General features: G+C 43.0%; 1 protein-coding gene across 1 annotated transcript in view; it reads right to left on the bottom strand.

Moving 5' to 3' along the window:
* The window catches only part of LOC138210900 (phospholipid-transporting ATPase ABCA1), a 144,752-nt gene that overhangs the window by 30,521 nt on the left and 100,062 nt on the right, over positions 1-14,169 (bottom strand). Inside the window, exons 36-41 of the mRNA XM_069170271.1 lie at positions 13,971-14,148; positions 12,724-12,839; positions 11,657-11,801; positions 5,008-5,131; positions 2,747-2,876; positions 2,267-2,387 (exon numbers count right to left, since the gene is read on the bottom strand). Of these exons, the coding sequence (XP_069026372.1) occupies positions 2,267-2,387; positions 2,747-2,876; positions 5,008-5,131; positions 11,657-11,801; positions 12,724-12,839; positions 13,971-14,148 (814 nt within the window). The remainder of the gene's footprint in view (positions 1-2,266; positions 2,388-2,746; positions 2,877-5,007; positions 5,132-11,656; positions 11,802-12,723; positions 12,840-13,970; positions 14,149-14,169) is intronic.

Raw genomic sequence — 14,169 nt, 5'->3', positions numbered from 1 at the left:
CAGCACAGTTGTTCAAACCACAACTATCTTCAGCAAAGAAAAGAACACGATGTTTATTTTCAAGTTCTGCAGTTTGAAATTAACTGAACTGCTCAAACTCAAATACAACTGCAAAAGTAGCCTTTACTTTGAGAAAGTAAATTCAAAAATATAATGAAAAAAAATATATATTTTTTGTGGGGGGTGGATGAAAGCACCAAAAACTAACCTCAAAATGTTTTAGGGCAATTTGCAACACATGATATATACATTGTAAATGAATATTTTGGTAGACAAAGACGCTCATTCTGTAACCACACAACAGTGTGACTGTCAAACGACTCTCATTTGAAGTACTTTAATGCCCAGACTGCATGTTATCACATTAGCGTAGTATGCCAAGGTGCCACTCATCACTCCGTCTCCTAAATTCAAACAGCTGTCACCAGGTTCTTTAAAACCATCCCCGTCAACTTAGTGAGTGACTGGAAGGTTAAAGTGACAGCACTGGGCCTGGAAACCGCTCACAGACGGACACACTTCCATTACAGTCCCCATCGATTACAGCGCCGACGCTAATGCAGCAGCTAAGTGGAGGCTAGCAGGTGGGGGCGCGCAGCAAAACGATCCTGTTTAGAGCAGCGGGAAAAGGAAGGGGAGGAGCGGGAATGTGACACATGATTGATGGCCTGTCGATCGCTTCAGAGGCCTGCTTAGATTTATGACGGGGGCCCAGCCTGTGGCGCATGGTCACCGAAGCCACGTGCTCATTGATCAATTTGTTATCTCCACCCCAAATGGATGGGGCACAGCTGTGGTGGGAGTCAATGAGGGCACTGCGGGAAGAACTCTTGACGCCTTCTGCCAATGCGCTGCTGTTTTTCTGGGATGACGGGCCACCGTGTCTCATCGCAGCGACAGGCTGTCACCGATGAAGGTGCACATGAGCAATGGCCGAGCTGCTTGTCAGCTGCTGACGAGTTCAATCAAATCCAATGTATTCTCTGGCATTGTTTTAAAGCCATGTTTAAAGTCCCGGAGACCTTTGTGTTATAAAAAGGTTTTCTTTAAAAAAAAAAAAAGTTAGCTGTACAAGTTAAAGTAGAAAAAGAAACAATCCCTACAACCCGCTCACATTTTCCCCTTTGCAATGCAATTTGTTGTACATTACCCACCCGACTGTTTTACCCAGCGCTTGTTCAGTAATTACAAAAGGGAGTGTGGCACACGGCTGCGTCTGAGCAACGAGTGAAAGATTAAGTACGGTGAGAGTGAGAAGACCGAGGGAGAAAAGGAGCGAAGAAAGGTGGCGAGGAATCAAAAAAAAAAAAAAGCTGTTAGATCGTCCAGCTGTCGGCACTGGAGCCGCAAAGCAGGCTGCTGCGGCGAGACTTCCTGCTGCCACGCCGCCCGCAGGGAGGGAACATCTGCCGACGGATGGAACGCTCATCTCGGTGGCGCCGGGGCATGTGCCGTCACAGTACGCTCGACTTGGCCTGCTGCGAGGAAGGTGGGGGGGGGGGGGGGTGTGTGTGTGCCGTACAGGAGCGCAGACCTTTACACCTCTGGAAATGCAATCTGGTTCGGCTCTCGTGTGCACTTACGCGAACGTGCACAGCTGCAGGCCACCAAACCGTCTTTCCTATTTGGCCTGATAACGGTATCACGCGGGTGAATGTGGAGGACGAAAAACCCTTTAAAAAAAAAAAACTCCTCCCATCCACACACATCAACGTGTACAGATGAACCACTGGCGGTGTTAGAGGATTATTACGATACAGCGCCAACAAAATTGCACCTGATCGCAGAGGTTAAGTGTATAGTTGACAAAAACGTCGCATTGCTTGTGAATTACAAACAGAAGTATAACGAATGAGAAATCAAAGATAAAAAGAAACTGAAATATATGTATAAAGTCATGAATAAGTGTTAAAATGTTGAATGTATTTTGATGTGTGTAGGTGGACTGTGCAATTTTTCTGTTTGTAAAAGTGCAAACACGCAAATATTCTGCAGCTGAAGGACATGAAATAAAATGCTGTGTAGGCTCAGAGCGGGCAAGAAAAGGCCGAGAGGTCTGAGGACACAGTTCACCACCCCGATGGCCTCAGGGAGAAAGTCTTTTCCGAGTCTTTTCATGTTGTTCTTGTGGCTACATGTGCCATATTTAAATACAGTCTTACATGTTATGGAAGAACTGGGTGATGAAAAGAAAAGAATCAAAAAACATGAAAGGCCTGACTGAATAACCAGGGCTAAAAGTGTGTCGTGCACCGAAGCAACACACCTTAGTGAGGTCACGGATCCACAGGAGGTCGTTCTGGGCATTGCCTTCACACACCCGCTCACGTTCCCGGGCGACATCCACATCCTCTTCCTCTGCAGACGACGACTTCCCTGAAATAAGTCTGGCGGAGAGAGTCAAACGCAGTCAGCGTAAAACCCTTCATTAAAATTAACATGAACTCGCATGACAAATTATCTCGGTCAAAGTTTAAGCTCGGTGAAACAATCTCTGCAATTTTAGTAAATAGCAGAAGCCACAGGCATTGGTTTCTATGGCAACTTTGCTTTCAGAGTAAGTAAACACGCACACAAAAAAGGAATATCGGACAATTTGGCAAAACACGTTCAAGGTGCAACAGATGTTTTAAAATGAATACACAGCATTTTACTGATTTCTGAAAAACATGGACAAAGTGCTGCATTAACAAAGAAGTAGTGTGAGGTCATATTCTGGTGTAGAAAAGAAGCATTAGTTGCTGACCTTGGTTTGCAGAAGAACTTATACTGGATGAGGATTGTGATGGCAAACATAACGACTCCCTGGATGGACATGGCACAGAGGTTTTTTCCCACCATTTCCCAGCTCAGTGGGTCTTTGAAGCGGTCCTCTCCTGATTAAGAAATGAGAAAGGTAGCAAACAAAAACCACCCAGGAGAAGGTTAGTAATTAAATAAATTGTTACCAGGCGTCGTTTTATGATAATTTCTGGCCCTTATCAACAGGCTCAGAGGATGATTTCGCAGGAACATTGTCAAAACATAAAGAAATTAATAGATGTGTGTTTTCTTTCATGTACAGCCAGAAACATCTTTGTCAAAAGTTAGTGCAAAGCTGGATTTTGTCAGCTCTTTGAAGTGTTTCTGAGACGCATTCGCTGGTGAAAGCCAGCAGTTTAAAATGCCACTTAGCCTTTAAGTAAAAAAAAAAATAACAAAATTGCTGTCACCTGTGTCATGTGAGGAAATCACTGACATGCTGCACTTTTATAGTTGAAGCCTTTATTTATTTATTTTTTTGGCTAATGAACACGTAAGTAAAGCAGTGACAGCCTTCCACGTTCACCATTTTAAAATCTGCTCCCTCTCTCCCTCCCTCCCTCCCTCCTCCTCCTCCTCTCAGCCTCTCCAACCCCTTGAGCCCGAGGGTGGGAGGGGGAGTAAAGGAGACACGAAAAACGAAAGCGCTTTCAGTCTCATTCTCTGGTAAATAGCCCCTCTCCACACCAGCCCTTTTAAGTAGTGATTGCTTTTCTCTTCCTGCTCTCCACCACCGCTGCAAATGATTCCTCAAACCACTATTTCCCGCTGCATCTCTCGACAGATAAGACCCCTCTTCCTCCTTCGTGTGCCTCTTCGCCTCTTGACGCCCCCCCCCCCCCCAGCTGCGGCTCCACCTCCACGACCACAGCTCCCTTTCTCCTGTCCAAATTGAACTCATGTAGAGAGGGTAGCGCTCGAGAGGAGGTGTCAGTGGTCAAATATATTTTTTTTTTTCCATGGAGAACTAACCTGCCTTTAAAGTAGTCTTATTTCAGGGTTGAATACATGAATGTTTATTTTTTTGGGCAAAGGGAGAATATTTCCAGAGCATTTTATCACCACTTTTTCTTCACCACCAGCAGTTCTATGTAACTATATTTTTTTATATGTATATTTTGGTTTTTTTTCCCACGCATATGGTTGACGCGATAACCATTTGTTCATAGCAGTCGCTGCTTGTCGAGGTTTCTTCCTGTTAAAAAGGAGTTTTTTCCTTCCCACTCCCGGGGGTTGTTTTTTTTTTTTCTTCCTCCTAGCCGCTTGCTTACCTGGGAAATGTTTGGTTCCTCTGTATAATGTTGGAAACTTCTGTTGTAAATACTTCACTATGTTAAGTGCCTTGAAATAACATGTGTTGTGATTTGTTGCCATATAAATCAGCTCAGCATAAGCCGGCGAGCGAGTAAACATGGATGTAAACAATGCAGGTTTAAAATGGTCCAAAACCTGGTTGTGCAAATGTTTCACTGGAAGGATAAACACAAGGAGGAATGTTTACTGAGAGTTTCTGGTTATTTTCATGCACTACACCGTCAAACTACGTTTCCTCTTGTTCCTTGTATTTAAACGACATCACTGAGGTTTTGCACTAGTAAAATGGGGGGAAGAAGAAAGAAAAAAAAGCAGCAGCACTTAAGACTTCCTGTTTGGACTAATACAATAAATATTTAAAGAGGCACAAAAATGTAGGCGAATGGAAAGTTATACAAACACAACAGCTGCAGCTGCTGGTTTATCACAGCAGACTGACTACTGAGTCAGAGAAACTGCCTCGAAGGCACGTTTTTTTTGTGTGTTTTTTTTTAATCCAAAAAGATAAATATCCAAATTAAAAGATGCATTATAAAGTGACTTTACCCAGAGATAAACAAAAGACAAAAGAGCAGTAGCCCAACAATTGGTCATTTTCAAACAACTTTACCTTTCTATTTCTGTAATTTGATTATTTTTTTTGTGACTTCTCATGACTCAGAGAAGCTCCACTCCAGTGTGAGTCAGAGAGTAATATTTAATAAACATGCTACTATATTCGTCATCAAAGGAGTCATCAAACTCTTTCTCTACTGACCGATGTTTTTACTTTTGATTGATGAAAATATGAATATATCTATAACCTTAAATGTCACACTAAAATAATTTCATGTAAAAGATAGATATTCTCCTATATGTTCTCCTTTCCCTTCTGTGATCGTGGCGTCTCACCAAAGCTGCTGAAGAGCGTGGCCATCGCCTGGTTCTTGGCCATGTCAATAAGCCCTCTGCCAAGACAGAAATGTGGGAATATGAGCAACACCTGCTTCACTATGTCGTTGATGCGGGATATTTTCTGTTGAGGAAAAAGGCACACAAACAAACAAACAAACAAACAAACAAACAAACAAACACACACACACACAAAAACACAAAAGATAGGAATTAGTGGCATCTGAAAGCTTTGAATATTTAAGCCCTGACTGGGAATTAGACAGCACAAGCCCAATATGTCGACGATGCGCCTTGACTCAGCAGGGCGAGAGGAGCGAAGGGGTTTGGAAAGACAGCGTGTAGCTCCCTGACGCAAGTGCAGATAATTAACAAACATCCTGCACTCCGCTCGCATGCTGAGCGCCGTTGTGATGCCGGGCTCCAAATGGCACGCCGAGGGTGCGCAGTGCATCGAGGTTCATCTACCTCCTTGATGATGGAATTTAGCAAACGTTAGTGAACATGCTGTGTGAGCTACAGTAGGGTACAGTGCGTGCAATCACAAGCGGACGAGTTGGTGCTTCGGCAAAAAAAAAAAGAAAAAAAGAAAAAGAAAAGATTTTGAAAATCAGAACTGAGGGTAAAGAGAGCACCCGGAGGACCCAAGAGACACGGCTGAGGAACAAAACAAAACAAAACAGGCATTCAGTGTGTCTGCCTCTTTTCTTTCTTCTGATAATGCATACAAGGAGAAAAAGACAGATACACGCAAAGCCGAAGCACATTGTTCCAGTGTTTCACAAGGCATACATAAAAAGCCAGTCTTATCTCGACAGGGTATTTCCCGGCTACAACTTGTCCCCCCCCCCTCCCTCCCACGAAAATTGCACTGTCCCTTTCTCCCTTTCATTGCCCCTGCGGCTACAATTCAGCGGTGGCCCACTAAAGCACAAAAGCAATAATATATTAAATGAAGACACAATGGACGAGGATGTAACAAACTAGCCCAAATAAGGAGAGGAAGTGCAGCGAGTCAGGGAGGAAGAACGGGGTGAGAGAGGAGAAACGCGGAGGGAGGGAAGACTAAATATTACCACGTTTGGCACGCCATGGCGTTCAAAACTAAGTTCATGCATTATGCATTCTGCTTCATTGCAGCATCGTCTTCAAAGCTCTTGCATACATGGAAAGAGACTAGAAATTCATCATTTCAGTTTTTTTTGGGGGCGAGCCTGTGGAAAGATTAGGTGGGACTGGGGCGGGGGTGCAATTTGTTAACGCTGTGTGCAAGATTTCCAGATGACGATGGCCGTTATTATCGCAGAATTTATTCATGGGTGAGTGTGAGTGCTCTGAGAAATTAGTTTCAGTGACTAAGCTTCCAATTGGCAGTTACGATGAGTGCATGACGCTTTATGAGTGTGGGGGGCCTTAAAAAAATAAAAAATGAAAAAAGAATCCAAATGTCAGATTTAAAGACATTTTCGTCAGTTAAGTTTACCGGATGTCTGTCTGGTGTTTTTTTTTTAGTTTTTTTTTTTTTTTTGAAAGGAGCTGTGCTGCATTTTAGGAGGAATGCTTATTTGCTGTCTGGCAGAGAGTTAAATGGGAATATTGTTACCGCTCTTACATCTGTATGACAAATATCTAAGGTCAGCAGAAGGATTAGAAAAAGTTAGTCTGAACGAGTTAACTATTTTGTCTTCGTCCAGCGAGCACAGGTCCCTCATGTCCCGTGAGCGCCGCAATTTTGTTCCGTCCACCTCACAGCTGCATATCCCACTGGGAGCAATTTCAGAAGCGAAGCTTCCTGATTTGGTCACATTTCCTAGATTTTTTGTGGTTCTAACGTGGATAAACATTTGTAAACGGTTTCATTTTTTTGTGTGCAATTGTTGTGTTTTTTTGTTGTTATTTTCCACTTTGTGTTGCAGCCTAGAGACAAAGTTAACACAACTCGCTGGGTTTTAGTCATTCAAAAACATCAATCCTCCTAATTATTTGGTAACTGTTTCACAGGAGAAGGTGATGCCGCGATGTGTTACACGATCGGGAGGCTGCAGATGGGTGTTTTATTTTGAAAATTGGCCGCGTTGTCTTCGTTTTCCTCCGTCTGACCTTCGATCTGGGCCCATCTGCTCTGTTCAGCTTGTCGCCATCTCAGTCCGGCATCCATCAAGAGAAGACTCGTCGCCTAACTTTATCGCCTCGGAGCGCCAGCCCGCTCCTGGGACGCTGCTGACACGCGCCGCGGCGCAACCGGTGGGATACGAAGCAATGGCTTTAACGGCGGCGATCAATTCCGGGTTGGAGATGGATTGCTAGCAGATGGAACCGGTGGAAAATAGCGTTTAGAGTTTCCTTTTTTTTTTTTTTTTTTAATGCTAAGCTAACTGCCTACTAGTTCCATATTTGGCAGACAAATCTCACTTTTACACTAATGCCTATAATCATACTCCCAAAAATGTCTAAGTACATATTTGTTTAGCTTGCTCATGAACAGATCTGATCAAAAAAGCTGGTAGAGTAGCTCCAGCTGCAAGCTGAAGAGCGATGCTGACACCTTGTATGCAAAGTCCAAACCCTCAGAACCAACTTGAAGAGACTAAAATGAACATTTATGAATCACTATTTATTGTGGAAGGATCTTACAGTAACACGTCGCATAAGGGCATCCGGGTCAAAGAGAAGAAAGCAATCCGAGTTAATCTTCTCCCTTTGTGGCAAAACATGCATCAATGCTCGAGATCTAAAGTGAGCACGTGGATAAAGTGTGTGAGGTTATTTTATTTGTTTATTTTTTGCCATGTGTAGGCGCTCACTGGTCTCGTTTCTCTCGGGCAGATATGAGATCACGATGAAAGGGCCTCATTGATCATGATGTCAAAGCGAACACTCAGATGTCCGGCAACGTGTTCAACAAATATTCATCACTCCTTTTATCTACGTTTATACATTTGCTTGAACACTAAAGGGCAGAAATCGGACTCCAAAGCTTCACAATAATCATGACATAATGTTACAGATCATGCCGACAGCAGTACAGCAATCTGAAATACTGCATCTTTGATTTATTTTTAATTCTTAAACGGCGTTCACTAAGGGACGACTAAATGAAAAAGTCCATCAAGGAACAACATTTCCAAACAGTTTGTTTTCTTTATCAAACATGGAGGAGGATTTTGTTTTTTAGCGACAGTTCCGTGTCGCAGAAAAATAAAATATATTCTTAAAGATGACATTAACGCTCTTTTTCTCACTGTGTGCAAACAATTCATGCCAAACACATTTTACCCCCTAGTTGTTCGCAAAAGTATGTAAATGTTCAAGCACACGAAGGATTTGCCGAAGGCACCTCTGTTTTGTTTTTTTTACATTCAACACGAAGCTCACACAGCGATAAGAAAGTCAAACAAATAAGCAGCAGCTCTGACCTTGGCTGAAAGCAGCCCATCTGTCTGGCAGAGGAATGCAAAGAAAGCGAGAACCTAATTTGAGACCAATACATGAAATAACACATCTTCTCCTGACTGGGTGTTCATCAAGGAGATCTAAGAGGCTCTAAGTCGGGGATGATTAAACGCTGGACAATTTTCCCCCCTTACGTTTGCGATATGTGACCATAAATCACTTTCAAATGGTTTTGAACGTGGTACAGTCTGCGCCGTGCTTATCTGACTCATATCGCTGTTTTCCCACAGCATGGTGTCATTCATAACGCCGGGAATCACAATGAACAATATATGGCTCGAACAGTCGGAAACCATGTTTTCTGGAGATGATATTCATGCCTTTTTTTTTTGCAGCGTGAATGGCGGGAACACTGAGATTATTCAGGAGCTTTTGTGGAATTTTTTTGCAGACTTTTTGTGCTTTGGTTATCGCCCGGTGGGAGAGATCCTTAAAGTTTTGTTCTGACAGGGTTCCCACTCCAACTCAAATGTCGAATTCCTCGACTTCTCCCAGACCTTCACTGACTAAAAAGCTGAAAATGATCTCTATTGAACAGAATAACAAATTATCGTTGTGCTGAGCAGGAAACAGCCGCATTATTATATTCACATCGCTTTGCAGGCTCACAGGCGTTTTTAGTTCAAATCTTGACACTGCTTAAACCTACTGCACAACTGGGAAAGGTGAGAAGGCAGCATGTTGTCTCTCTCCCATATTTGATAGATATATAGTAGTTTGACAAACTCTTGAAATTTACATTTTCCTTGCGTTTGCCTTCCTAAGTGGGTACAAGAAAAGGCCCATCTTCACTGAAGTGCTCCCCACTTGTTGATGAAAAGAAGGGGCATAAAACCACAGAGCGATGTGGGAAACACATGAAATAATGTGATAAAAAAAAAAAAAAGACGACATGGAAAGTTTTATATTTTGATAAATGGCAAATAACATTTTGATCAAATGATCCCCTGACTTTCCCCCGTCTGGAAAAGGATATTACAAATTGCCTGACATTCCCTGACGTGTGGGAACTCTGTTCTGAAGTATACACGATACAAAACTACTCCTTTTTAAACATGCTGTCAATAAACGCTGCTGGACATGACATAATGATCTCCAAGTACACGTCATGAGGTTGGTGGTACCTGTCAACGCCGCCCCGCCGCCACACATACAAGTTTATCCCGGAAAATCTATCCAAGCCTGTGGTTATCTCCGAGTGGCACGTGGTGGACGTGTATTGACTCAGACTCTGCTTCGAGCATACAAGGCACACTGGGATTGATGCAATCCACAGGGAGTTGGACAGTCCTGGGGGGAAGAAAATCTCCCATTGGTCTCGAGACAAAACTAGGGCACCGAGTCTGTAACACCGCAGTTTGGCTTTCTCACTCTGCTCACTTTTTCCTCTATCCTCACACGGAGGAAAAACAAAAATGGTGCTATGCCCAAAAGGGATCTGGATTCACCCTGTGCTTGAAAACAAAGAACATACTGAAGCCTGTAGCTTCACTTTTGAGCAACCCTGTTTAACTAACGCGACCGCTGAGGAGTCTGAAAATGATGAGACAAAGCTTTGAAACCGTAGAAGTTTCAAAAGGAGAAAAAAAAAAAAAAAAAAAAAAACTGGATTGAGCTGTCATGTGTAGGATGTAGCCTTTCTGGTGAACTGAAGCACATCGTGCTACTGTCGTATATACGTGAGCTGTTTTGTGACAAGTCTGTTCCGAAGAGATATCGGCTCCGAACAGGGGAAACCTGGAGTTGTAACATCTCATGATTGATGTTGACCCATCAGGCGCTCTTATCGGCAGTGACATCAAGTCAGATTAGCAGAATGATCACGGACCCCTGTCCCTGTCAGGTCTCTGCTGTCCTTAATGCCTTGAACAAGAGAAGTGTGCAGTAAATCCGTCCCTTTTCACTGCCTCCGGGCAACATGCGGTCCATTAAATTATCAACAATGGCGCCCTTTATGAGTAATACGCTCCACTAACACTGTATCAATAAATAAACAGAATGCAGAGACAACAAAGCGCCGACAATGACTTTCTTGGAGCGGAGACGTGCCAAGTGAAAAATACAAACTGATAATGAACGCTGGGGCGATAATGAAATCGAAATGCAAATGAGGCGGCCTCGTTAGTAGATGGGAAGCGTCCCATGCCGGTGCCGAGCGGCGCCAGAGGAAACATCAAGTCAGAGGCAGGCGTGTCGGGGGGGGGGGGACAGACAGTGCAGAGGCAGAGACTTCCAGACAACATTACGCCGCGTCTGAAGTGTCGCATCGGGGCCGTGGGAGACGCTCTTATGAGGCGTCGGATGTACGAGCGGCTTGTCAGAGCGACGTTCTGTTGTGTCTGTTGACAAGGAATGACTGATCAGCGTGCGGCTAAAAATACGAGGTGGAATTTTATTTTTTATTTTTAAATCCACGAGTGGGCGATGTATGCTAATCATGCAAATAACAATTAAGGCAACAAATCAAATTCGACATATTTAGTGCAAAGAACAAATGCAGGAGACATCAAGAACTTTCCATTATTTCCCACATCGGCACACCTGTAAGGAACCGAGGTCCAGCGACTGACTGTTCAACAAACTCTACATTCAGGAATAGGCCAACTTATTTTTGTTTTACGAAATTGATTTAAATCGTAATCAAAAGTAAAATGACTGACAGTCAGCATCCCCTTCTATTCTCTTCCTCTCCAAACCAAGCTCTCAATCTCCTATTTAGTTCGAGTTTGGTGCCTTTGTCTTTTGATTCCCCTGAGACGGAAGCAGCTTGCAGTTAAAATGAACACTTGCTGAAAGATGGATGAGGAAAGTTCTCCGAAGACTCAATTCTCACCAAACGATTAAACATTAAAGAAAATATGGGAAAATAACTCCTTTGAAAAATCCTTGAGAGGATAAAGGAAATACATTAAAAGTTATACCAGGTGGGCACACACTCCACCCACATGCATGAGGAAGCCTTTGCTTCGAAACACAGGGCGTTTATCTATGATTCAAGTCAATTAGCCATCCACTCCTATAGCTTCTGCATGAATATCATTTTTTTATGCAGCTATGGGAGCCTGAAATTCTGTTACTGCTGTTTCACAGGAAGTGTGTCTTCAATGGTGTTAGAGCTATGCATATATGGATGTGTGTCTATTTTTTTTCTCCATCCACTGCAGAGTGTGTGTGTTCGGGCGGGGCTGCCACTTACATCATCATCCAAGAGCTCCATGACAAAGGTGGCCATGCTGCCGTTAATCCCGATGAAGAGGTTGGTGCAGGTCAGCACCACGTAAGCTGTGCTGGGCACACTGAAGATGAAGGAGGCGGGGTACATCATGGGGGTTATTGACCACCTGAAGAAAGCAAAAACACTGTCACACAAAAACAAACCGAGAGGGAAACAAGAATCCTCTGACCCATTTGAAGCAGAACGACAGTCGTAAACATACAAAAGGGATCTCCACCGTGGCTCCTACTCACTGAACTCCCTATCGGGGTTAATAGTCGTTGAAAATATCATGTTCGCAGTTACTGAATTCATGCCATTTCTATTCATGAATGCAGATTACCAGGTCAGCTGTATCATTCCGTGGCACCACCAGCCTCAGCTGATCATTTGCATTTCCAGTAAGTGACCCATAAAAGCACTGCAAAATAAATGCCGCCCACACTTGGCAGTCAGCAGTTCAAGTTCTGCATTGGAAGTAGATGAAGTTGTGTGCAGCGCTGACATGGAAGGTATCCTGTGTGGCACTACCACCACCCCCTCCCCACACCCAACATAACCCTCACATGGAAATGGTTTTCTAGGCATTTTTACTGTGTCTCTCGATTTCCAGGACTGGAAAAGGGATCTAAAAAATTCCAGGATGTTTGGGAATCCTGTGAGATTTGCTCCAGTACTACAATTATGATTGGCCAAATATTTGACACTAACGGTTAAAAGATTAAGACTTTCCTTAGAAAAAAAATGTGGCTGCAGCCGTACTCTTGAAGGTAAATATCTGTAAATTCCCACACTGTGGTGGCTGTGCTGTATACCTGTGCAGCACAGGAACATTTTTTGAAATAACTTTATATTAATGGGTTTGGTGTGAACTTTAGTAACGCATTGGACTGCAAAAGTTGCTGTTTGTAAAAAATAGTTCACTCGCAGGTGTATTTAAAGGTCAGTCCACGAATCACTACGACGTCACTGACAAATTTGAAGTTATTTCATGAGGAAATTTTTGCTGAATATTGGACGGATCAATTTGTCCTGTATAATGTACTTACCCGTACAAAATCAGGAGCAGAATCAAAGCGGGCAGGTTGGAAGGGGAAACATAGGCTTGTGGTTGGAAGCAGAGGAAGATCACGATCACAATCAAGCAGGGGATGATGTAGTTACACTGTCAAAACAAACATCAACAAGAAAACTGTAAAAAAAAAAAAAAATAAGCAGCTCTCTCTGTCAGAAGCAACGGCCAGCACATGATTAAGAATTCACTCTTCAGGGCATTTATGTCGACATTAAAATGCTTTTGACATTCTTTTCTTTTTTTTCAGACAAACTGAAAGCATGTGTAATTATTAAATCTGTAGATTACTTTTTAATTAGCACTCAAATGTATCCGCCTTGAAATGTTCTAATTAATTCAGTGAATAACAGACTCATCTGATTCTCTGCTGTTCGAAGCAAACGGTCGCTCAATGACACATTGAACTGAACGTGTGTAGAGCGTGTTTATAAAATCTTCATGACAGACTAATATTTATTTAATATTTGTTTAAATCCATTCAATATTAAAACAAATTGCAAAAGGCCTTTTTACTCCGAATTCTTTGCCATTTCAAAGACCTAAACCAACATAATTGATAGTGTTATTATTACACAATATAAATGAAATACTGCATTGAAACGCCATAATAGAAACAGAATGTATTAATAGTTCACAGAGGCAGTTCACACTGACATGCTCTCAGCCAGGATTCACTGTTACTTCCTTATTGTTGGTACAGCATGCATAGTAATGCAGAGAGCTTCAGGCTGGAATCATCCAACTGGCTCCTTAGGTGCATTTGTCTTCCACTCAGCCAGCATTTATGCACCATAATGATGAGTGTCCAGACACCGCTTCTCTACCAAAGGTAACTGATGAAATGTTTACTTCCATTATTCCTCGGGGAAAGTGGCCGGCAAGCCTGTTGAGCGTAACCACCGGGGGCAGCTGCTGTCGATAATTACGCCTCAGCCAATAACTGTTGCTCAGGTGAAGCTTTTCCCAGTAGTCAGATGTGCCAAAGCTCCATTATCAATTACAGCGGATGGACATTATGTTTATACAATGTTTTTACAATCTTCAGAAAGAAGAATAGATAATAAAAGTGGGATGAATAAGGCCACTGTCTGAAACCTTTCTCGGGTGAATCACATTATAGCATATGTCTCCACTATTTACCTACATGTGATGTATCGGGTAATAAAATGTGACTTTTAAACTTCACCTGAAGAGCAGCAGCTCGGTGAAGACGGTACTCACCATGTCCCACGCAAAATTGGCCAACCAGTAGACAGCTGGGTTTACTCCACTGACAAATTGCAGATGCTTGGATTTGTTCACCCTCTCTTGGATGAGGAAGAGGACAAAGCTGGCGGGGATGAAGGACATGGCGAAGATAACGCAGATGGACACCACCACGTCAGTTGAGGTTGTGGCCCTGCAATCAAAGAGGACACAG

Source organism: Embiotoca jacksoni, unplaced genomic scaffold (genome assembly GCF_022577435.1).
Source record: "Embiotoca jacksoni isolate LCO1_2020_lvr unplaced genomic scaffold, fEmbJac1.0.p SCAF_49, whole genome shotgun sequence".
Taxonomy (NCBI): domain Eukaryota; kingdom Metazoa; phylum Chordata; class Actinopteri; family Embiotocidae; genus Embiotoca; species Embiotoca jacksoni.
Note: the sequence above shows the minus strand (reverse complement) of the source record. Positions and strands in the feature narration are given on the sequence as shown.